The sequence below is a fragment of the Xiphophorus couchianus genome, chromosome 17 (assembly GCF_001444195.1).
Source record: "Xiphophorus couchianus chromosome 17, X_couchianus-1.0, whole genome shotgun sequence".
NCBI lineage: Eukaryota > Metazoa > Chordata > Actinopteri > Cyprinodontiformes > Poeciliidae > Xiphophorus > Xiphophorus couchianus.
The window spans coordinates 2,526,979-2,549,986 of record NC_040244.1 but is presented as its reverse complement, the minus strand read 5'-3'; the positions used below and the strand labels follow the sequence as shown (position 1 = coordinate 2,549,986).

At 43.1% G+C, this 23,008-nt stretch overlaps 1 protein-coding gene across 23 annotated transcripts in view; it reads right to left on the bottom strand.

Annotated features, from left to right (window-relative positions):
- Positions 1 to 23,008, bottom strand: part of celf2 (cugbp, Elav-like family member 2) — a 285,915-nt gene that overhangs the window by 10,658 nt on the left and 252,249 nt on the right. For 5 of the 23 annotated variants that reach the window (XM_028044204.1, XM_028044183.1, XM_028044205.1 and 2 more), the window contains 5 exons: positions 18,252 to 18,500; positions 14,995 to 15,058; positions 9,254 to 9,388; positions 5,519 to 5,647; positions 1,941 to 2,138 (listed from right to left, as the gene is read on the bottom strand). In XM_028044204.1, the coding sequence (XP_027900005.1) occupies positions 1,941 to 2,138; positions 5,519 to 5,647; positions 9,254 to 9,388; positions 14,995 to 15,058; positions 18,252 to 18,500 (775 nt within the window). The remainder of the gene's footprint in view (positions 1 to 1,940; positions 2,139 to 5,518; positions 5,648 to 9,253; positions 9,389 to 14,994; positions 15,059 to 18,251; positions 18,501 to 23,008) is intronic. The other 18 variants (XM_028044189.1, XM_028044193.1, XM_028044195.1 and 15 more) reach the window with 18 other exon arrangements.

Here is a 23,008-nt window from a genome sequence, read left to right as displayed (position 1 = left end):
GGTCTATTCAGGGGTCCTGGAGAGGAGGGTCCGTCAGATAGTCGAACCTCGGATTCAGGAAGAGCAGTGTGGTTTTCGTCCTGGTTGTGGAACACTGGACCAGCTCTACACCCTCAGCAGGGTCCTGGAGGGTGCATGGGAGTTCGCCCAACCAGTCTACATGTGTTTTGTGGACTTGGAGAAGGCGTTCGACCGTGTCCCTCGGGGAGCCCTGTGGGGGGTTCTCCGGGAGTATGGGGTACCGGGCCCTTTGATACGGGCTGTCAGGTCCCTGTATGACCGGTGTCAGAGTCTGGTCCGCATTGCCGGCAGTAAGTCGGGCTCGTTTCCGGTGAGAGTTGGACTCCGCCAGGGCTGCCCTTTGTCACCGATTCTGTTCATCACTTTCATGGACAGAATTTCTAGGCGCAGCCAAGGTGTTGAGGGGATCCGATTTGGTGGCCTCAGGATCTCATCTCTGCTTTTCGCAGACGATGTGGTCCTTTTGGCTTCATCAGATCGTGATCTGCAGCTCTCGCTGGATCGGTTCGCAGCCGAGTGTGAAGAGGCCGGGATGGGGATCAGTGCCTCCAAATCCGAGGCCATGGTCTTGAGCCGGAAAAGGGTAGAGTGCCTTCTCCGGGTCAGGGGGGTGTCCTGCCCCAAGTGGAGGAGTTTAAGTATCTCGGGATCTTGTTCACGAATGGGGGAAGAAGGGAGCGGGAGATCGACAGGTGGATTGGCGCAGCGTCTGCTGTCAAGCGGGCGCTGTACCGGTCCGTCGTGGTGAAGAGAGAGCTGAGCCAAAAAGCGAAGCTCTCGATTTACCGGTCGATCTACGTTCCCACCCTCATCTATGGTCATGAGCTTTGGGTCATGACCGAAAGAACGAGATCGCGGATACAAGCGGCCGAAATGGGTTTTCTCCGTAGGGTGGCTGGGCTCTCCCTTAGAGATAGGGTGAGAAGCTCAGTCATCCGGGAGGGACTCAGAGTAGAGCCGCTGCTCCTTCACATCGAGAGGAGCCAGTTGAGGTGGCTTGGGCATCTGGTCAGGATGCCTCCTGGACGCCTCCCTGGTGAGGTGTTCCGGGCACGTCCCACCGGGAGGAGGCCCCGGGGAAGACCCAGGACACGCTGGAGGGACTATGTCTCTCGGCTGGCCTGGGAACGCCTCGGGATTCCCCCGGAGGAGCTGGAAGAAGTGGCTGGGGAGAGGGAAGTCTGGGCCTCCCTTCTGAAGCTGCTACCCCCGCGACCCGACCTCGGATAAGCGGAAGAAGATGGATGGATGGATGGATAATCTTGTTTATCTTCTTCAGTGTTTGAGCCAAATGAAGTTTATTGGTATTTTGCTTAAAGCTACTTTTACAACATATTGTCAGAAAACTCATCAATGATTTCTATTTTTATTGTTTTTATTTGTGTTTTTCCTCCTGACACAGAAAGGAGCTTTTCTGATCTATAAACTGGGAACAGTTGCTAAGGCAACGCGTCAAAATTAGTTTTGGGTTGTTCTTCAACAGTTTTTCTGTTATTTACCGTTTGCTGCATTAAATGAATAATCCCAGCATTGTTTCTGCCGCGGCTACAGAGGGAAATGAATCCCCTTTTGGCCTCCAGCTTTGTGCACAAACTTTCCAGATATAAACAACATGGAAGGGGCCCATGAGTAATTCTTTCCATGTCTTCACCTTTTATTTTAAGTGATCCAGTCTTAATGCTCTTAAAACAATCCTTTGGTAAGCTAACGGTATGCTGGCACTTTGAGCTCAAGTCGAGGCAAATAAACGATCATTTAAATACAGTAGCTCACCTTGCAGACCTGCAGGGGCAGAAAACTACAGTAGAGGCTAAATTCAGCATCTTAAACTCAGAGAAAACAAATGAAAGATTCTTAATCTACTTCTCAGGGATCCCAGACTGAGGTTGTCTGCCACTGGATAAGCCCAGACTACTGACCCTCCTTCTGGCTGCCGGCGGCCCCCTGCTGCTGCAGCAGGGACTGGCTGTAGAGGGTGGGCAGTGCTGCGGCGGCGTACTGCTGGATCCCTGAGTAGGCCTGCGTCAGCGCGTCCATGGTGCCTGCCGTGCCGTTGGTGAGCCCTGCGCCGCCCAGACCTCCGTTTAGAGCCGCCATACCTGAGAGCATTTGAGCAACTTTACATAAAACCCAACAATAAAGAAAGGAGAATGCACTTACTCATTAGCGCTCCCACTGAAGGTTGTGTTTTATCCACACATACACACACAAACACGCACCGACAGTCACAAACGGTACCAAAAATACACACACAGTGAAGACACATCGATACCAAACACACCGAAGACGAGACGACAAAGTTCAAGTTTCAAACAGCAGAATAAGGATGAGAGCAGCTGATGACGGCCAGAGCTGCAGGAACCAGCATGCAGCAAATCCGACGCAACATCAGCGCCACAAAAAACCACCACACAAAATCACAAACATGTTGATGAAAATGTCTGACAACAGAATCTAAAACAAATTACATCAATATTTAACAATTAACTAATTCTACACATCCATAAAAAGACAAACACTCATAAATAAATGAACAAAGAAATATTTTGATCTTTATTCTTTAACAGGAGTTTTATTTTTCTTTCTAAAAATATAAAATTACTTGGAATAAAATCTAATTTAAATCACTAATACTAAAATATACTGTGCAATGAAATAGCTTTCAGTCTTATTTAAAATAAATGCTTTTTACTTATAATTTTGTTTTAAACTCCAAAAGTGTCCAAAAGTATGGAGGAACATTCATGTCAACATTTAAGTATTATTTTGTACCCATAAAAAGACTAAAGTTTACTATTTAATCTTACTTGATATTAAAGCATAAAAAAGTGTTCAGCAATAGTCAGCATAAATATTTTTTGCATGTAATTTTGTTTTATGTTGGCCAGAAGTACGGAAATCGTGTCATTTATTAATCATTATATATCCATAAGAAGATTAAGGTTTACTTATTTAATTAACAATTTTTCCAATTAATATCTGTGACTTTGAAATAGCTCTCAATATTACTCAAAATAAATATTTTTTTTGCATGTAATTTCTTTATTTTTAAACTGTCCAAAATTACGGAAGAAAATCCATGTCATCATTTAATAATTAATGTATGTCCATAAAAAGTTTAAAGTTCACTCAAAGCAATCCTGTATTTCTAGAATACTTTTATTTTAGCAACTTTTTTAAAGATGAAAAATTATCCTGAAAATTGATTAAGTCACCATCTGTTCGGCAGCCATGTTTGCTGATGTTCAGGAAACTTGGGGCAGAAAGGATGATTATCTGCTTTCCTGTGACGTCTCACTTGCATGTTGGAGGGACTGCGGCGGAGTTTAAAAAGTGAGCGAACGCAGCGGTAACACTCATTAGCTGCTTGTAACGGCTTAATCTCGCGGCGGAGGGCAACTTGTCTGAGGAGGTCTGACACCGGCCCGGCGTCCTGTCGCCTCGCCGTCAGACACAGTGAAATAAATTATCGCCGCAGCGCTCCGGATTATAGGTCACTCATTTATTCAGGAATAATTGCACCGGTGACCTTTGCAATTCAATTAAGGTCTAGATGTGTTTAAATGAGGGCAGTTGGTGGCGGTGGGTGGATGGAAGAGGAAAGGGGCACCGAAAGGAGAGACTGGGTTAGCGGGGACAAAATGGGAAGCAAAATGGAAGCGACCCATTCGGCTAAAAGGACAGGCGTGTGTGTGTGTGTGTGTGTGTGTGTGTGCTGCAGTATGATTTACAGAGCGGATACAGCTACTCCAGCCGAGGAGCGGGAAAGGTCAGAGGAGAATAATGTGGTGGAAGAGGCCGGCAGTACGGGATCTCTGCTGTCATAACAGCTCTGATTAAGATCCAGACGCCACGTCTGCTCAGAGGTCAAAGGCAGGAGACACCAAGAACCGCGAAGAGCTCGATACGTACCGCCGGACCACGGACTCCAGGCGGGGAAACATCTACCTTCTCCAGATTTAACTGCATCTGATGTCCCAAAAACACCCAAAAAAGCTTCTCTGGATGTTTCCTTTATTACAACACTAACTTTAGGTTCACATTCTGACTCCTGGTTTGTTAAAGGGGCCATTTTCCTGATTCAACGCCTTGAAATTGGGCCTCTGTCTCTTTAAGAACTTCTGCTCTTTTTGAAGCTCATCCAACACGGCTCCTCTATTAACCCTTTAACTAAGTTTTTACCAGCATTGCTCTGAGCAGTAGCTCCTATAATGAGCTCAGCAGTTCCACCAGCTGCTTGCTAATTGCTGCTGGCTAGTCTGAAGGAGCTGAGTGGCGGAGGCGGAGCTAGGTCCACCCAGGTGTTTTGCACAGCATGCATGAAAGAATCAAGGCAACACTGCACGTTTGCAAAACAACACCACTTTGCAGTGATTCCATTAAATAAATGAAATTAAAATCATCAATCAATAAGTTTGATTGATGATTTTGATGAGTCATTTAAAAACAGGCAAAGACAATGCTGCGCCACGAAACTCCAACTGTGAATTAATTCATCTCAAAATTTATGAGTTTTTTCTTGCAAATTTTTCACTTTGAGCTCAGAAATTTCCATGTTTTTATAGAAAATTTCTGAATGTATTTTTAGGTAATTTACTCATTTTTAAATCGCACTGAACCCTGCATGTTAAATGGAAAAAATATTTACTTCACCATGATGCTTTGAATTACAGTTCATTTTGTGCTTTTTGACATGAAATCCGGATCTGATTATTGACATGCAGTGAACCCTCAGCAGTTATGGGGTTTAGAAAACACAGCTGACTACAGATACTAAAAACTCGATCTACACGCTTATACCCGCCTATTTTAATATTTCAGACAACAAATGTATCATAAAATGCATTAACACGTGAAAAACATCTTATTTTTTGAATATTCTGTACAAAACAAATAAATCCGCAAATTTATTGTGAAAAACAATCTTTTTTTACAGACTGAAAACAGCTAAAATTAGCAGCTCTGATTAGCAAATCTGTTTAAAACCCAGAAATAACAGCAAACACAACAGCAAAATGACACAGCGCCACCTTGTGGCAGACGTACAAAACGATCCCACTCAGCAGCAGCTAGTTCTGCTGGTTCTGTTGGGACTTCAGCACGCTTACAGCAAGCACAACCCGGGTCACAACCAGGAAGCAGATGGAGCGATGGAGGAATGGATGGATGGGTTAATGAGTGGGATGTCTGCGGCTAAGAGGAGGAAGCTTTGGCTGGAAAAAGGTTTTAATAAACCAGAGACACAGAGAGACGGCAGGAAGAACCAGAGTGGGACACATGCAAGAACTACTTGGTTCCAATATGAAGCTAGCTCAAATTCTTGAGCATATTTTGGAAATAAAGCATCTATAATCAGATTTGTCATGTTTATAAAATAAAGAGTCATTAAGTAGAGGTATGAGTCAAACCCCGTGTCTCTGCTCAGCGGTGGCGTTGCCTTCGGGTGTGGATGGTTGAAGGTTGGGGTGGAGTGGCTGATGGCAGGGTGAATACTCACTGTTGATGCTACCTGCTAGTGCATTAATGTTGTTCAGGCCAACAGTTGCGCCTGCCAGGCCCTGCAGGGTACCCAGAGAGGTCAGAGAGTTCATGGCACTGGCGTTGGAGCTGGCCGCTGTGCCTGCTGCTGGGAAACCAAAAGGTAGGAGCGAGAGGAAGAGGAAGAGGAGAACAGGAGACAAAGAAGTGCATGTGTTATATCCAACATTCAGCAGCTCTCAACAAACACAGATAGATGGTTTTAAGGTGCTACGTGTAGCATTGGAAGGTTTAATGACGTCAGACTCAGATTAGGTGGTGCTACACCAAGTGAAAATAACGATTTATCGTATAAATGTGCACTTTTTCATCCCATGTGACGCGTTCATTCAACTGAAAGTTATGAGATGCTTCATGGACGAGCCATCATGGTGCATCCATGCAAAAATTTATTCTTATTTATTTCATTTTCAGATGTTGGAGAAAGTTGCAGAAACAGAATCAAACTGTTGCAGGGTGTCCACGCATCCTTAAAAAGTCTTAAATTTGTGTATCTAAAATTAAGGTTAAAATGTCTCAAATTTCTGTTGTTTTTTTTTCTCGCAGGACTTTTCTGGGAGGCAAAGCGTTCTGTGACTCGGGGTGGCTGATGCTAACTAGATGCTAATATAGATAGCTAGCTAGCTAGCTGCTTTTTGGCTCAGTCATGGGAAGTGGAAATTTATTGGCAGTTGACAGAATGATGTTCATCTTCTGTTGCAAACCCACATGAAGCTAGGAGCATTCTGTGCAAAAACACTTGGCACTACCAGGGTTACGACTGCAGAGAGCGTCAGATCATATGCAGCTTTCTTTAAATTTTGTCATCATACTGGTCTAACTGGTCTAAGTGTTTAACTGGCCTATTAGCATCGTCTGACCAAGTTGCTGCGGTTGTTACCTTGTGGACCAGAAGCAGAATCGTTCAGGAACCAAGGTTCTAGATTCTGACATGGTTCTAAAAACAATCTAATAATCCAGATTAGTTAACATGGACAAAATGCTACAAGTAACACCTTTGGTAACATTTATTTTTACATAGAAAGGCAACTTTTGAACCTAATTTGAAGAATTAGACAAAAATAAAAGCCCCTTTCTATAAAGCAGACATACAACCATTGTAAAAAGAAAGTACAACCCTTTCCTGTTGCAACGTTTTACGCAGACAATTTCCTGATGTGTTCAGGATTGTTGTTCTGTTTAGGACCCAGACAAACGGACTCACATTTGTCTGAAATACTTTGTTTTGTAGAGAGGTTCATGGTTCATTCAATAACTGGATGAGCCCAAACTATCATGTCTCCACCACCGTGCTTCACAGTTCTTGTTTTCGCCAACAGATTTTGGCGAAAACAAGAACTGTGGAAACAAGAACTTTGGCCTCATCTTGTCCTTCATCCAGATGCAGCTTTGCTAACCTGTTGCCATCTTGTTTTTAGATAAAAGAAGCTTTGTCCTTCAATCCTTTGAAATACCTATACTGGTTCATTGTCATGGAGGTCATTTCTCTGACTGGGACATCAACGTTTCGGATGATTGGCATATTGGGAATAATCTTCCCAAGATATTTTACCTTCTCCACTTGAAGGAGGAACTTCCCTCCGACCTAGAAAGGGTAAGCCTCCCTTTTCTAGAGAACCATTGTCCCGGTGTTGGAGTAGCTGATGCCCCCAGTGCAAGCTGTACATTTTGGCCAGAGGGAGTCAGCAGAACTATATCATCCACAAAAAGCAGAGACAAAATCCGCTGATCCCCAAACCAAACCTCTGGCTGCGTCTAGAAATCCTATCCATCTAAGTTATGAACAGGACCAGTGATAAAGGGCAGGCCTGCCGGAGTCCAACATTCAGGAGATCGGGAGTAATGCAAGATTCAATTTATTGGTCAGACTACATTCCTACCCTCAACTATGGTCACGAAATTTGGGTCATGACCAAAAGAACGAGATCCTGGATACAAGAGTCCGAAATGAATTTCCTCCACAGGACGTCGATTGGGTGAGGAGTTTGGAGTAGAGTCGCTGCTTCTCCTCATCGAAAGGATTCAGATGAGGTGGCATTTTTTCCTGATGACCCCTGATGAATTTCAGGCATGTTCCTGCAGGAAGAAGTCCAGGAGGGACCAAGTCTTTTGGCTGGACTGGAGTTGGATGTGGTGACTGAGAAGGGGGATGTTTGGGCGTCTCTCCAGAAACCTCTGAACCAGCGACCCAAGTCCTGGTTGACGAATGACAATAAATACAAATAATTTTCCTCTCTGGAGAACGTTGCACTTTGTATATTAAAGGGCTGCAACTGTTGCTGATATCTTTCCTTCCTGGCTTGGCGTGAATTAAGCACTTTAATTGGGATTTACTTAGCTGCGATTATATTTAAATCATTTTTGACCTAGTAGAAAGCAGGGGTGTACTTTCATTTTCCTGCTCTTGAATCTGCAAACCGGCAGGAACACAGCGTCCACACAGACACTTTTCATCGTTTCATTCCCGAATAATTTATATGATGGTTCCTCACACATATCTGGATTCAAATAAATTGGAAAATCCAAAAAGAAAAAGAATCACCAAGACAAATGAAGTCAACACAGGAGAACGACATGAGGAGACACTGATATGTCAACGGTGGAGGGTGAGATGGAGGGAATGTGGTGCACAAAGCTCGCGATCTCCTTCCTTTCCAGACAAAACAAAACAGAGATTGAATCTATTCATTTACCCTTCATCTCATCAAAGCGTTGCCAACAAAGCAGGATTGCCGCTGAATGTATTAGGAGATGGTGTGGCAGAGGGAGCATTATGTCAGCACACGTTGCAAAACAAAGACGCTGGCCTGTCTCCATGCAGAACGGTCTATATTTATCAAACTAGAGTGACGTTTTCAGTTTCATTGACACATGCAGTATAGCAGCAGCACTCATTCACAGCGAGCATCTCAACCTGAGTGTGTAATATTCAAGGTTGGAGTGACATTTGGCACCAGAGAGAGAAAGAGGCGAAAAGTATGGAGAGAAGCAGCGAGACGAGGAGGAGAGACAAGACAAGAACGGGCATTTGGAGCAGCGTGAGCGTTGAGGAGGAGGAAGAGTGGCGGCTGAGGGAGGAAGAGGAGGAGGAGGCTGGTTTTTCATATTCATGCTCTGCTGAGAGGGTGCTGCTGGAGCGAGGCCGAGCCGACATGAGAGGGTGGGGTGATGGAGCAGAAATAGGAAGCTTGTCAAAAAGAGGGCAGGAGCAGGAGATGAGGGCAACAAGGAGAGACGGAGGAGGAAGGAAATCTGAAGATGGTGGTGTTTAACCCGAGACAACCTGGTGCGTTCAAACCCACATGTAAGAGGCGGACGTTATCAACACGCACCCCGTCTGTCGGGGAACAACAGCCTGAGAGACATCTGGAAACACAACATGGACGTGGAAACACCTGAACCTGACAGACATTTAGGCAAACGCTCATGCACACACATCTGCAACGACTGTATGATGGGGTGACGCCACGCCACAGGATGCTGAAAGACAGGACGCCAGGAGGCCAATGACATCTACACGGCGTCCGTGTTAGGGTGAGGTGGACACACACCACGGATGAAGACCGGAGCGATGGCGATGGGTGGAGCTGATGGTTTGGCCGGCGTGCCAGGGTCGTGAAGTGACAAATGGTAACAGCGGAACGCGGAGGCCGGCGTTGGGCGGCCCGCCCGAGCCGAGCGGCTGCGGCGTTACCTGGGCTGGCCAACGCTCCCAGGGAGGCGGCGCTGGAGGACAGGGGGTTTGCGGTGGAGGGGCTGGCTGAGTTTTGGGCCGCCGCCGCCGCTGCCGCTAAAGTGGCCAGGTTCTGCAACTGCAGAGCGCTCATACCTGGAGAGAGGAGCCAGAGAGGGTGGTGTCAAAGCTGGGGGACCGCCTGGGCCGGACCGGGACAGAGGTGACCACCGGAGAGCGCGTATTCCCTCTACAAATACACCTGGAAACAAGCTGCTTTCTGCTTTCTCTTCAAACAAACTACACAATCTTTGCTTCAGAGTGTGAAGGTAAACACTCCAGCAGCTGAATTCACTAATAAGTCCCAAATGGGCCTGAATCAGTAAAAGCAGCTGCTGTAGTGTTTAGTCCTGGTGTGTTTCTCCCAGGCAGAGCTGCTCTGGAGGCAGAAATAATCAGAGTGATTTAGTTCAACTTATGTTTCTCTCTTTCAACAGCACTCGATTAAAACCCTGCGGAGGGGCCAGAGAAACGTAGAGAGGAAACTAACCTTTTCTAAAACAGTTCTGCAGCTCTGTAGTCTATTATATCACTTTAAAAATTCAACTCCTGGAGGTCATTTTGCTCCAATATTTGGAGCTAAAACCAATTAAAATACCCAGCACACAGAAACACATCAAGCTCCAGGAAGATTAATCACATTTTTGAGATCATTTTAAGATTTACTCTTCATAGTTGCAGGCGTCTGAGTAACGTACACAACCATCAACATTTCTGGCCAACACCAGCTTATTTACACCAACTTTTAATAAAAATTATTTTCATCTAGATTGTTTGAAATTCAAGACGGCTCACAAATATGAATATTTGTACATAAATTCCCTAAATATCTAAACGTTATTTACATGAAAAGAGACCGCTGGTTCTTTTGTTGGGGATGCAATTAAAATTATATGTTACTACAAAACAACTTTTTCTTGGCCAGTTTTAGTTTTGGATCTTGTTTTAAGGAGGTTAAGCAAAAATCGGGAAGATTTCCTAAAGTATACGGCTACTCTGTACAGATATAGACGTAGATAATGGAGCTGGTGCATCTTTGTCTCAAGGCCACTTTAAGCAACATTATTTTGTAAATAATGTTTTTTATTTCTTTAATTGTTTTTAATTGTTTATCAGTTTTACATAATTCCAGTAACCAAACTTGATTTTGTTTAGTAATGTAATACAGTATCAATATTTAGCTCTTCCTAATTATAAACATCTCCAAAGAATTGCTCTGTTATTAAACAGTGATTTATCTTGATGCTCTTATTTTGAAATGTAACCAGAAGTTGTGTGTTAGGGAGAAGCAAAAAGAATAAGTGTTGAAGCCGCTAACGTTGCACAATTTGCCTGCTGTTATTTTATCTCAGTGCTTAATAAGTTGTAACAGTGAGTCGGATAAATAAGCTATAAATATATATAAATATAATAATATATATTATAAAAAGAAAACGTTCAATCAGGAGAGGTTGTTGAGAAACGCCGATGATGATAGGCATCATCCAAACGATTACTTTTGATTTTGGTCCAATCAGACTCCAATAGTTCTGTGCTTCATTTTGTTCGTCCAATCAGGTGCGGATCTGCCAAGCAGACGCCTCCTTCGTCTACCTGGTTTTTATTGCCTCTGGATTGAACATTGGGATTTTATCTCATCTGCGTTACAAAGCCGAACATCCAAGAAACTGTCCAATGACTCTACAACTGTTCCCTTTACGGCCCGATGCTTCTGGAACCGCCTGCGAACATATGGATGTACCAGCTCCGTTACTGAGACCAAATGTTCTCCACATTGGACCACAACAAAGTTGCTTCAACCTTTTGTCGTAGTGTAAATGAAAGCAGGAATAGCACCACTCTCTCTCAGCATAATCAACGACTCCATGCCAACAGCTGACTGATACCGAAGGGGCAATAAAACATCAGCATCTCGCTGAACATCTTCATCTCTGACAAGCAGAAGTTTCCACAGACAGGATGTCTCCAACACATGAGCTTGTTAAAGTTAAGGGTGGCACATATGAGGTGTATGTGTTGTATATACAGGCTGGGTGTATATACACTCCTATGGGAGTACGCACATGTAGAGAGACACACAAACGAGACGCAACGAAGAAAATACATCTTGTTAGACAAAGATATCCTTCACCCAGACAACCAAACTGAACGATGACAACAGATGGCTGGATTCATCACTTGGATTCACACTTCTGATTGGTAAATTAAAAGGCTTCAAAAGAGACAGAAAGGAAGAGAGAAAGAGGCTGGCGGCTTTCAGAGTCCTCGTCTTGTTTTCGGTCTCCAAGTCGCTGCAGCCGAGTGCGAGAGCTCAGAGTTTCAGGGCGGCTAATGCGACGTGTTTGCAGCACAAACGATGTGTGCGACTCCTCCACTCGTCTCTGCTGCTCGGGAACACCGCCACCGCCGCAGCCAAAACCAATTGTGTTTTCAGGGCGATTTTCTCCAATTTTCTGTCATACCCCCAAAGCTGAAATGGATTTCTATTTTCAGGCGAGGCAGGAATAAAAACAGCCGTCACTCATTCTATCAAAGTCTAACAAAAACACATGCTCACAGCCGTGCTAATTCTGGCCGTGTCTTACTTATAGGAGCCAGACAATGGAGCAAATGAGCAAGAAGATGTGCAACTTTACGGAGTGAATGGTATTGATCCGCCTTTGGAACCGCATGTACCTGATTTGTTTGTAAAAAGCAACAGGAGTATTAAAGGTTCTTTTCTTTCTATTTATTGCTGCAACCTTTGATTTTCCAATCTGGTACTTCCTTCTTTCCTTCCTTCCTTCTTTCCTTCCTTCCTTCCTTTCTTTCTTTCCCTCTCCTCTGGTCTTTGTTCTAATTTATCCTCCCTTGACCTTCGTTTCTCATTGACCTTCTGAGCTGTTTTCCTCTCTTTGACCTTTCCGTTTAGCTAATGGCCTTTTCCTTCTTGTTCTTCATGGTTTTTATTGGTCTCCACTTTTAATTACAAGTTTATTTCCCCGTTTCACTCACTTTCTTAAATGATTGTCACAAAGTCCATCTAGTGTTTCTGCTTTTAGCTCCGACAGCCCAAATCTAATATCTTGATTTATCTTGGTGTCCTTTCCCTCAAGTCATTGTCCTTGGAAAACCTTTTTATTCAAAGTTCGGTTTTTGTCCTTATTAAGCACAAAAACGTGTTGAAAATATGAGATTTTATCGTATTTCTACCAAAGAAAGTCAAAGACTGAAGTTATAATCCCAGGCTTGGTTCGACCGTCGGACCCCTTCCACATTAAAGGTCAGGATATGTTCAGTTGGATTAGTTTGATCGACACAAATAAACTAAAGTTGACCAGTGAGAAACTTCATCAAAGAAAATATCAGCAAATTCAAGTTTTCAGTTATACTCCCTGTCAATCCATATGACTTTTTTCCGGTTCTGCTGGAAGTTTCTTCTTGTTTAAAGGAAGTTTTTCCTCTCCACTGTCGCCACATGCATGAGGGAAATCTTTTTTGAATAATAAACTAGATGGACTGAATTGTGATTGGACTGAATTCAGATCTGAAAGTTGTGGGTTGATTGCAGTGTGCCCATTAGCAAGGCACTTCAGTCTGTTACCAATCAGATACCAATAAATCTTCCCATTTATTGGTATTTATTGGCTTTTCTCAGCAGAGTTTCCCCCAGGCTGAGTGTTTTTGTTTATTTTTAAATGTTTTTTATTCTCTAGTAACACTACAGACGGATTAATTTAGGTTTATAGTTGAACTGGGCGCACCAACTGTGCATTTTTATAACTTTTTTTAACACAAAAACTTTCTGGAAGTACTTGTCGTTCAAACTGAGATTTCTAAGGTGAAGCCATTTAATTTTAATTCCATTTTTAATTTTTTAAGCATGTAGTTGACTACTGAACCATTTTCTTTTATTTTCTTCCTCTTTTTATCTTTATTTTTCCCTCCCAGACTCCATTTTCTCCTTTTCTCCGGTTTGATTCGTGACAGCAGTGACTACAAAGCAGCTTTTCTTCTGTTTCTATCTTTTTCTCTCTTCATGCAACCTTTTCTCACCCTGTTTTTCCACAGCGGCTCTTTCTTGCATTTGTCAAAGGCAATCTCCTTCGCTGAACATACACTTTCCAGACAGTCATGAGGAGAAGAGAATAAAATCTCCCAGTTGGGGAGGAATGAGGAGCAGGCGGCGACGGAGAGGCGACTCGGAGACAAACGGATCAGAGTCGGAGGATCTGGGTTGTGCAGATGGTGCGTGAGCGGCTCCATTGTGTGTGAGCACATATGTGTGGAAGGATGCGAGCGCTCCAGCCCGCCGTTGGCTGCGTCTAATTGAAAGCTCATTGGTGTAATTGAAGCCTCTCAGCTCTTCAGCTCCTCGTGTTAAAGACTGGGACCAGATGTCATTCAGCTGTCTCACATCTCCTGCCAATCACTAATGCTCCCCGTCTCTTCCTCACCAGCGCAGATGGAGCACCGACGCTTTTCTCTCCACGCTCGTTCCAAATCCTCACAGAGCCGATTTGTCAGCGCGATTTTAAGGAATACGAGACGCCGAGACGGGAAAACTGGGAGGCGGAGCGGCTTTGTGGGAGCATGGCAGAAAACTGGAGCTTCAAATCAAACTTCTGATTCAAAAGACCAAGAAAAGGTCAGACCTCACCGGGACGATGGAGAAATTCAACCTAACGTCACATAATGTCAACTTTCCAGAGATGGAAACTCATTTAATACAAATTCAATGCAAATATGCTTACAGTGGCAGATTTTTATATATGGTAGGAAAAAAAACTGTAAGAAAGGAAGGTATAGAAAATACAGAAGGACAAGAACAGAAAGAAAAGGGATAATGAAAGAGTTAAGTTTGGGGAAAAGATGGGAATCTGTGAAGAACAAGAAATGAAAAGGAAGAGAGAAAGGAATGAGACCAAGGAGAGATAGAGAGGAAAGAAGGAAGGAAATAGAAAAGTCTGGACACAAATATTTCTCCATAATTTTCTTGAAAAACTCTGAAACCAAATCCATATTCTCTCACTTATCCCGACTGCGAAGGAATCCTGGAAAGTCGGCAGAAAATCTGCATAAAGAGGCTTTGAAGCTAAAGAGCAAAGAGGAGATGAAGAGCGCGAGTCTCCACCATCGTCTCAAAGTCTTAAGCAACTTAAAGCTTAAAAAATTTGATTTCTCAATCGTTCTGATCTGGTCTTTCTGGAAAGCTTGAGGATTATTACAAAGTGCACTTTTCCATTCTCAGCTTTTTCAACTTTCTCTCTGCAAAACACTTTGTTGCTTTGAATTGCCAATCATTTCCTCCTAAACAGCAGCGAACGCCTTCATCTTTGCTCTGAACCTGCAGAAACTCGCTCTGGTCCTCCAGTAGATGGCGCCAGCCCGCAGCGCTGCACTCACGCCACCTTTAACCATTCTTCTGCGCTCCCTTTCTCCCGTTTCTTTCCTCCTTTCTTGTGATTCATCTATCCCTGACAAAGCCTCGCCGCTGCCGCTACACGCCCTGGGCACAACTCTTTGCCTGGCCTCATTAAAAGATCAAGACAAATCTTAGCAACGGTTAATAAATCTTCAGGGCAACGAGCTCTCTTTACTCCGCCACGCGAGTTCATCTGTTATGCTCTTTGGTCCTCTTTTAGAAGTCTGTGGAAATAAATATATTACAACAAAGAGAGCAGAGCTGTGGTAGATTGTGAGCGTGTTGACGGACGACTCACCGGCCATCTGCTGGATCCCGCTGAAAGCTCCCAGGTTGCCGGAGGAGGCGGCCTGCTGCAGCAGCTGAAGGGGAGACAGACACAGAGTGAGGCAGGCGGCAGCAAGGAAACGCCGAGAAGCGGCTGAGCTTCCCGGCTCAGCGCTCGATCAGTAAACGAGCTGCTAATATAGTCTGATCTCTCCTCAAAGCGAGCGCCGTTTGCATTCCTGCACAGTTCTCCAGACAACTTGTGCATGAAAGCTCTAATCTGGCTGACTAATTAGATTCCAAAACAAATCAGGAATACTGATGGCGTCAGAAACTCAGCCTTCGAAGACTCAAATTAACAGCAAATTAACATCTTGTTTCTATTGTGGGAATTTCTTTTCAACAACGGCGGAGAGAGAGGATTCAAAGAGCAGAAAAATCTCTCAAATAAATCAATATCCAGTAAAGGAGTGCCTGTCCTCCCCCCAGCTAATCCAGAGACTCGCTGTGGTTAATTTAAAAACTGAGGCAGAATCGAAACAAGTCTCACTAAAAATGGGGGGAAAAGTAGAGAAAGATGAAGAGAACGAGCTGCAGGAGAAGAAGAAATGTCCCAATCAGATGAAACTGGGGCTCGGTGATTCTCCAGTGACTCAAAACCATTTGAGATCCGTTTTCCTGAATTGATTTGAGAAAAATCCCAAAAAGACTTAAAAAGTAGTCACTTTTTAAAAAATTAACTCTTTCAGAGCAAACAGATAAAAAGCAGCTTTCAAATGAGGATTCCACCAAATGCTTAAATCATATCCACAGTCTCACAAACCAAAGCAAACTTGATTACAGCACAGACAGAACCTGTCTGACAACACGAAGCAGGCCAGTGGGCCCTGGAGGGCCGGCATCCTGCATGTTGTACTTCCCTCCCTGGTTAACACCTGGATCAAATGATGGCTCATTAGAGGCCTAAGCAGAACATCGACCTGCTGAACAGGTCGTTTCCACCTCCAGGGAGGAACTGAAACATGCAGGAGGCCGAAGCTCCAGGACTGAAGTAACCTGAAGCTGTTTCCCACCTGATACTTCAGCAGATTTGGTTCAATTTGGGATCAGAACTTCAACATCTACTCCACCTCCATCTGCTGTGGTTCTCTTTCTCTCTGCTCTGAGTCAAACCAACCAAACCCGGTCCGGTTGGTGAGGTGTGAACGCTAATCAAACTCTGTCCTGCCTCTGAGTTCGTTTGAAGTGAACTCTGGTTCGGTTTGAATGTGAACACCAAGCGGACCGGAGACCACTCCAAAAGCAGGAAGTGGATCACAGTGCAGGGCATTCTGGGTAAATACAACCAAAGCTAGCATGCTAGCCTAGCGCTAGCAGCAGAAATGGCTCCTGGTCTTCAGCCAAAGACTAAAGAGAAATCCTCCAACACTAAAATCCTCCATCTTGTTTCCATCTGGTGAAGAAGGAAGTTGCTCTCAGTGTCTTCAGAGGTTTTTGTGTCATTTCCTTCAGTGGTTCTTGGTGCAGCGCCCCCACAGGCCAGGAGAACAGGTTGGTTTGGGTCAGAACCACAGCAGCTGGAGGTGGAGCAGATGTTCTGGTTCCAGTTCCACGGCTTCTACTACCTGATTATCAGGTTGTGGGCTTAAGATGAAGCTCTCATTGGTTCTGCAGGAGGAAAATGATCCAGAAAAACCTCTAAATGGGTTTGTAGTGGCCTAGTCAAAGTCTGGCTTGAATCTGACAAAGATCCAACCTTAAGAAAGCAAAGATAAAGTCCTCCACAGTGACATTTTAGACAAACTGCTTCTTGCTTTTCCTCAATGTTTGTTTGATCATCAGACATTTCAGTGAGAAAAAGTTTTTGTTTTTGTCCTTGTAGAGGAAAAGTCTTTCTAACGAATCTGCTCCACTAAATGGATTCAAAACGTTGAAGCTAAGATCAGAAAACATGTTTTCAGCTCATATTTGACTTTTTCATATAAGACTTTTTAAATCCTCCCTAAACATTCCTGCTTCAGGGCGGCTGAACCACCTGCAGGAAGCTAAACACAAATAAAGATCTGCATCTGATTCCTGGTGCTGATTTGTAAGATGTGGATTGGTTGGATTAGATTAGGTTAAGCATTTGGGGATTTTTCTTTCTAAAATCTTTGATTTTAATATTTTTATGCAGAAATCTATGAAATTCTAATAATGAGTCCAACAGTAACAATCTGAAGTCTCCAATTCATTCAAACAGAGCAACATGTAGCATATTTTATACTCAACTCCAGCTCAGTTTTCATGATTTAAAGCGCCTGCTCAGTTTTTTTTTGGACAAAGTCATCCGTGTTTAAGCCTGGTTAGGCCTCCTTAGAGTTTAACTCTAACATTACTGTTTTACTTTTACAACAAATACTGAGAGTTGAGCAGTAGATCTGCTTCAACCTTAAATCACATTCTTATTATTATTTACTTCAATGAATTGGGCTAGTAAGGATGATGATGTGCATTTTAAGGGAACACCTCAATTTCGTCTTTGACGTCATTTAAAAATCTAAAGGAATCAGGAAAACAATTTTAGACGTCCGTCCAAGTTTACATAGAAACGGAACAAGAATATTTACATATCATCCTGTCCAAAAGATGAAGGCGGTTTGGTGGAAAACGTTTAAATCGACCCAGAAACAAAAGTTAAAGATGTTCTGGAGGATCTGCTGAAGTGAAACGAGTCGAGGCCTGAAGAGTAACGAGAAGAAGCCAGTCCAAGGAAGCTAACTTTGGTCAAACATAGTTAGCATCAAATGATCTGTAACAAAGCCAGAGATGGTCTGATGATGGAGCACGACGGTTTACAAACCAACCCTAACCCTGAGCTCCAGGAAACTAAAACAGCTCAAATCATTTCTATAAAATAGTAAGAAAATATATTCTGGTGTTTCACAACTATGTGTATATAGTTTATAAACCTGACTGAGCTAAAGCAGGAAATATTTTAGTCTGATTAATGCCAAAAAGATGTGATACTGTGCAGAGTGTGTAAATATTTGGTATAAATAAGTTTAGTTTAGAATCAAAGCTAAATTGGCTTTAGTTATTGCATCATTAATCTGGTTATGGATGCATTTTTCCTGCTTCTCCTTTAAACACGCCTCCGCAGCGCTAACTGGTTAGCTTTAGCTTTAGCTCGGATTCAAAGAGGAAGAGTGATGAAAGTGAGGGTCAGCTGCAGGGAGGAAGAGGAAAGCAGAGGACAAAAGGAGGCAGGGAGTATTTTGGGAGAGTCTTTCTGGTCGGGGCACTGACTGTGGCTGCGCTGGCCACGGGGCTGCAGGGTGTGACGGAGGAGGAGGTGATGATGGAGGCAGGCGACGCGGCGGCGGCGACTCTTACGGCCAGGTACTGCGGGGTGAGGCCGCCCAGGCCCGTCAGGCTCCCCCAGGTGGTCGCACTGTTGAGCTGCTGCATCTGCTGCGCCAGCTGCTGCTGCAGACGCCGCTGCTCCTTGTCCTTCTGCGTGTCAGCAAACTTCACCACGATGGGAGACGAGCAGCCCTGAGGAGGAGAGAGGCAAGAACAGAAAGACTGTTACTGCTGCAAAACGATTACAGCTAAAAAAATAACAAAAACAGCTTAAAGGCGACGCCGTAGGTTAGGACAGGTCTATGGCCTACACAAAGCATGTTCAGTACATTTTGTGCACGTCGTTCTTAGATAATGAGATTTTCCATTCAGTTTTTGGGCCTCTGCCACTTTAAATCCAAATAAGCTGCTGCTGGCCACGCCCCCAGGTTAACGTTTACACTTGCACATTAAAATGGCTGCAAACGGATTTGTACAGCCGTATATCTTTGAAAAGCAAAAGTGGAGCCTCCTGCACAGCCAACAGAAACACAGCAAGTGGTTTCTGGATGGTAAGTCACCAACAAAACTCTTGTCTTTTCCAGCAGCCATTGTACAGCAGGAAAACCAGGTGACCAAATCAGCTCCACTCTGGTTGCTAGGTAACGGGGCTGGGTTATGCTGGGGTTGCTGGGTAACGGGCAGTGCCTCCTGATTTGTGACGTTACATTCTGGAGGTTTTTGAAACGGCTCATTTTCCAGACACCATAAAACGCAAATGCTGACAAAAAACCGGCTGGGAGTTATTTTTGTTTTTGAAAACCCAAACGAAAGTACAGAGACGTGCAAAATGTGAATTTTCCACAATGTGTCCCCTTTAAGTGCTGCATGTAATAAAGGCTGTGATGTGCAGAAGCGTGTTAGCGACACAGGACACGCACGCAGTCGCTCAGGAAACTCTCCTCTAAAGCCAGCAGGGCTTTCTTCTTCTTTCCCCCACAAGGGTTCAGTTATCTCTGAGTCCAAAACGGTTTCACCAGACACTGATTTCCCGACTTCTCCAACTATTTCATCATCTTTTATGAAGTGAGACTAGATGTGCGAGTGTGTGTGTGTGTGTGTGTGGAGAAAGTGAGAGTGATTGGGATAACCATCAGGAGAGGGCGACAGGGCAAGAGGGAGATTCAGAAATGTGGACAATCAGGAGTAATTGTCTGAATTTCTGCTGCTGCCGGGTTGCAGAGACAAAGCCAGGCTCACAAAGGGGGCGACGCGTCGGACATGAGACGGAAACGCGCCGCGTTCTCTGATGAAAGTTACAGTAAAGCTCAAAGTGATAATCTGTTGCAACACACCATTCCTCGCGCAGTGCAATCAAAGCCTAACTAGGGGCAAATCCGTCGGAAAACAAAGGCAATCTGCCACAGGAGGATGGAAACCTTTTGATTGAAACATTTAGTTTGAGGCGGGGATCCGCGCTCGGCGAAGGAGGGAAGACATTCGGCTACTTTGCAGATGGTGGCGAGCGCTGAGAGGCGCAGAACGCCGAGTGTCTGGGACCGAGGGAGGGCAGCCGCAAATACTTGCAGCAACCAGAGCTGCCAATCTGAGATTTCATGAAAGCTTCCAGAAATTTATTTTTTCCTACAAAACGTTCTTGACCTTTCAGTTTTGCAACAGTTTCTAAAAGGTTATTTGGACTTTTCCCTCAATTCTCATCTCCCGTCAGTGCGCTGTCTGGGATTTCTCCCATTGAGCTCGATTTCTCCGGTTGGATTTCAATCAAGCCAAGCAGCAAACAGATTTTCTGCGGCGTTTTTCTTGAGCACTCTGCCTGTAGTTTGTAACTGGCAGCAGAGGAAACGAACGAAGCCGAGTTGGTCGCACTTTGAAGACAAAGCAAGGAGACATTTCAGCTAATGACTCATGGAGATCCCATGGGATTTACAAACAAAAAATTAAAAATGAGAAAATGGAATTAAGAGAATAAAATTATAATATTTCAAGAATAAAGTCATATTAGTAAAATATTCCTGCATGATTGCAGGAGCGGACATAACTCAATTTTTCCAAAGAATCTTTGCTTTATACAAAAAACATTTTGGTTCCTAGAACTAAATCTAAGTATATTTAATATATATTTTAAATATTCTAAGTGTTGATTAAATAAAAAAGTGAATAAATTATTTACAACACAAAGCATCAAAGAGTTTGAAATATAAACTGCTGATAAACTTAAAAACATTTTCTGAATGAATCGTTCTCATTTCATTTTGTCATTAGCTCATAAAAATTAAAATATTTAAAAAGAAAGCTTCTCCAACACAAACACAAATTTAAACTGACATTCTGGAAGTTGCTGCTGTTTTGTCCTAATTAATGAGGTGGAAGCAGAAGTTTGCTCGTCTTCCCAGACGAAGAGTCGCTCATGAAACTCACCAGGAAGAAGAAGAAGAAGAAAAAAGCAGCGTAATTACAAAGCAGCGCTGACTATCATCACCTTCCAACATGACATCAAAACTGCAGGCTGCCGTTGCTCACAGCCAAAAAAATGGCACCTTTCTTCCTGTGGCAACATTGGAACCGATAATTAACATGGCAGGATGCGGCAGAGAAATCTGGCAACATTTAGCTGCTGCAATCGGATTCAGTTTAATTTAAAGTTACTCTTTGATTTTTAACGCAGAGCCAGAATCCAGGCACCTGTAAGGACTGTATCATTTGATTTAAATGTACACAAGTACAATATTTGTGTGAAAATGAATCCTCATTTTATTGTTTTTACACAAACTGTGAATTAAAAAAATCAGACTTCTCAGTTTTAATCTTCAACGGTTCAGAAGGATTATTTTTGTAATTACTTGACTATTCTTGAAATATTATCACTTTATTCTCATATTATTATGATTTTATTATGGAAATACAATTTATTCTTGCAGTTTAATGACTTTATTCTTGAATGCTATCACTAGCGTAGCATGTAGGCTATGCTAATGATAGCCTACAAGCAGTATTTTAGCTAGCTTTAGCTTTCTAGCTCATTTTAGCTCATAAACTGCTGTGACCTTACAGTTTAGCATTAACACTCCTTAGCTGCACTGACTGAAAGTTTTCAATCCCCTTCAACAGTTTTGGAAAGTTTTCTGTAGCGGATTTCAAATTATTCTGCCATTTTCACCAAAAACATTCAGCTTACAGCATTTATGCTGCGTTTTGACAGGAATTGCATTTTTTCTATTAATTCTTTGTTTTGATTGATCTCTTTTCTTAGATGAGCCAGAAGGATTGTAATTTACCCATTTAAGTTCAAAGAAGCAGGAATTATTGTTATGTTTAACCTGGAAACGGCTGCAGGTTATTTCATATTTTTGGTTTTTGAAAAACTGGACCAGCTGCCCTCATGACTTGTTGTAGGCTTTGTTGTTTCCAGGGACTGAAATGATCAACTTTCATTAGCAGAAAAACAGGTAAAGATTTGAATACTTCCTGTCACTTTCGGGGTTTAAACACTGAATAATGGAACCATATCGATTTCAAATTGAATTTCTAAATTATAAACCACAGCAAGTCCCATCAGCCATCAGATTCAGACTCAAATTCCCTCAAATTTTATTCTTTGTTTGCAAATTTTCTCAAACAGTTTCAGAATCTGGATAAAAAGAATAATTGTTAGCTCTCAGGCATCAGTACGTTATGACGCTGTTTGCATTTAGCTGCAGTTTGCAACAACCTTCACATCCCTCTTTCACTCTGAAGTGTTTCTAGTGAATAGAAGCACATCTATACTGCAGATGTGGAAACTTTCAGTGTATTAATAATCTCAGAAGTTAAGTATTGGATTCTTTTAAAAGTCCCTGAAACAGAAAGCTGACAGGCTTCATGTCTGATGGGCTAATAGCACGCCGCGGCGGTGACTGGCAGGTGGGGCACGGTGGGCGAACGGTGCGACAGCCTGTCGTTTCAAATCCTACAGAAATAAGCACCTGGGTGATTGTGGCATCCAGATTTAGATTCTTGTTACTCCTGCATGGATCAGGTGAGGTACACCCTCTACAAGGTCACAAACTTTAAATCAGACTTTGTTATTAGCTAAGCCTTTCGCTGTTTAAGGATATCTAAAGATCTTCAACTCCAAGCTTTCAGAAAAACATCCAAAGGTTGAAGGACTTCCAGTGTTTAAAAATGAACCTCATTGTTTGCAGATGATATTGTTCTTTTGATTCTGAGCGTTGGTGCGTGTTAGAACCAGAAAACATTATAATCTCTAATGAATCGGATTACCAGTGAGTCTCTAGCTATGTTTCCACCTAATTGTCCTGCTGGTTTCGAAAAAATCAAATGTTGACGCTACGAATGGCTGAGTAAACAGGACGTAGAGTTTGCAAACTAGAATGAATCTCAGAGGCTTCAGGAATGTGTTGCTGTTAAGTTGTAATTATTCTGTCATGTAAGCTAATATTTGCGATGCTACATGCGGTCTGGAGAGGTAGACAAAGAAATGCAATGCTAACACATGCTAACAGTGGAAACAGCTGATCAGGTGTGAGGTAAAAGGTCACTAGGTCAAAACTTAAACTCTTTTTCTGGAAAAGCCAAAACTGCCTCTAGCTTGTGCTTTTTTTGGCTAACTTGAGGAAGTTATTTTAAATTTTGCTGCTTCTATCAACAATGAATTCAGTATTTGGAGACTTGATCATGATTTATGGCAGGAAACATCATTA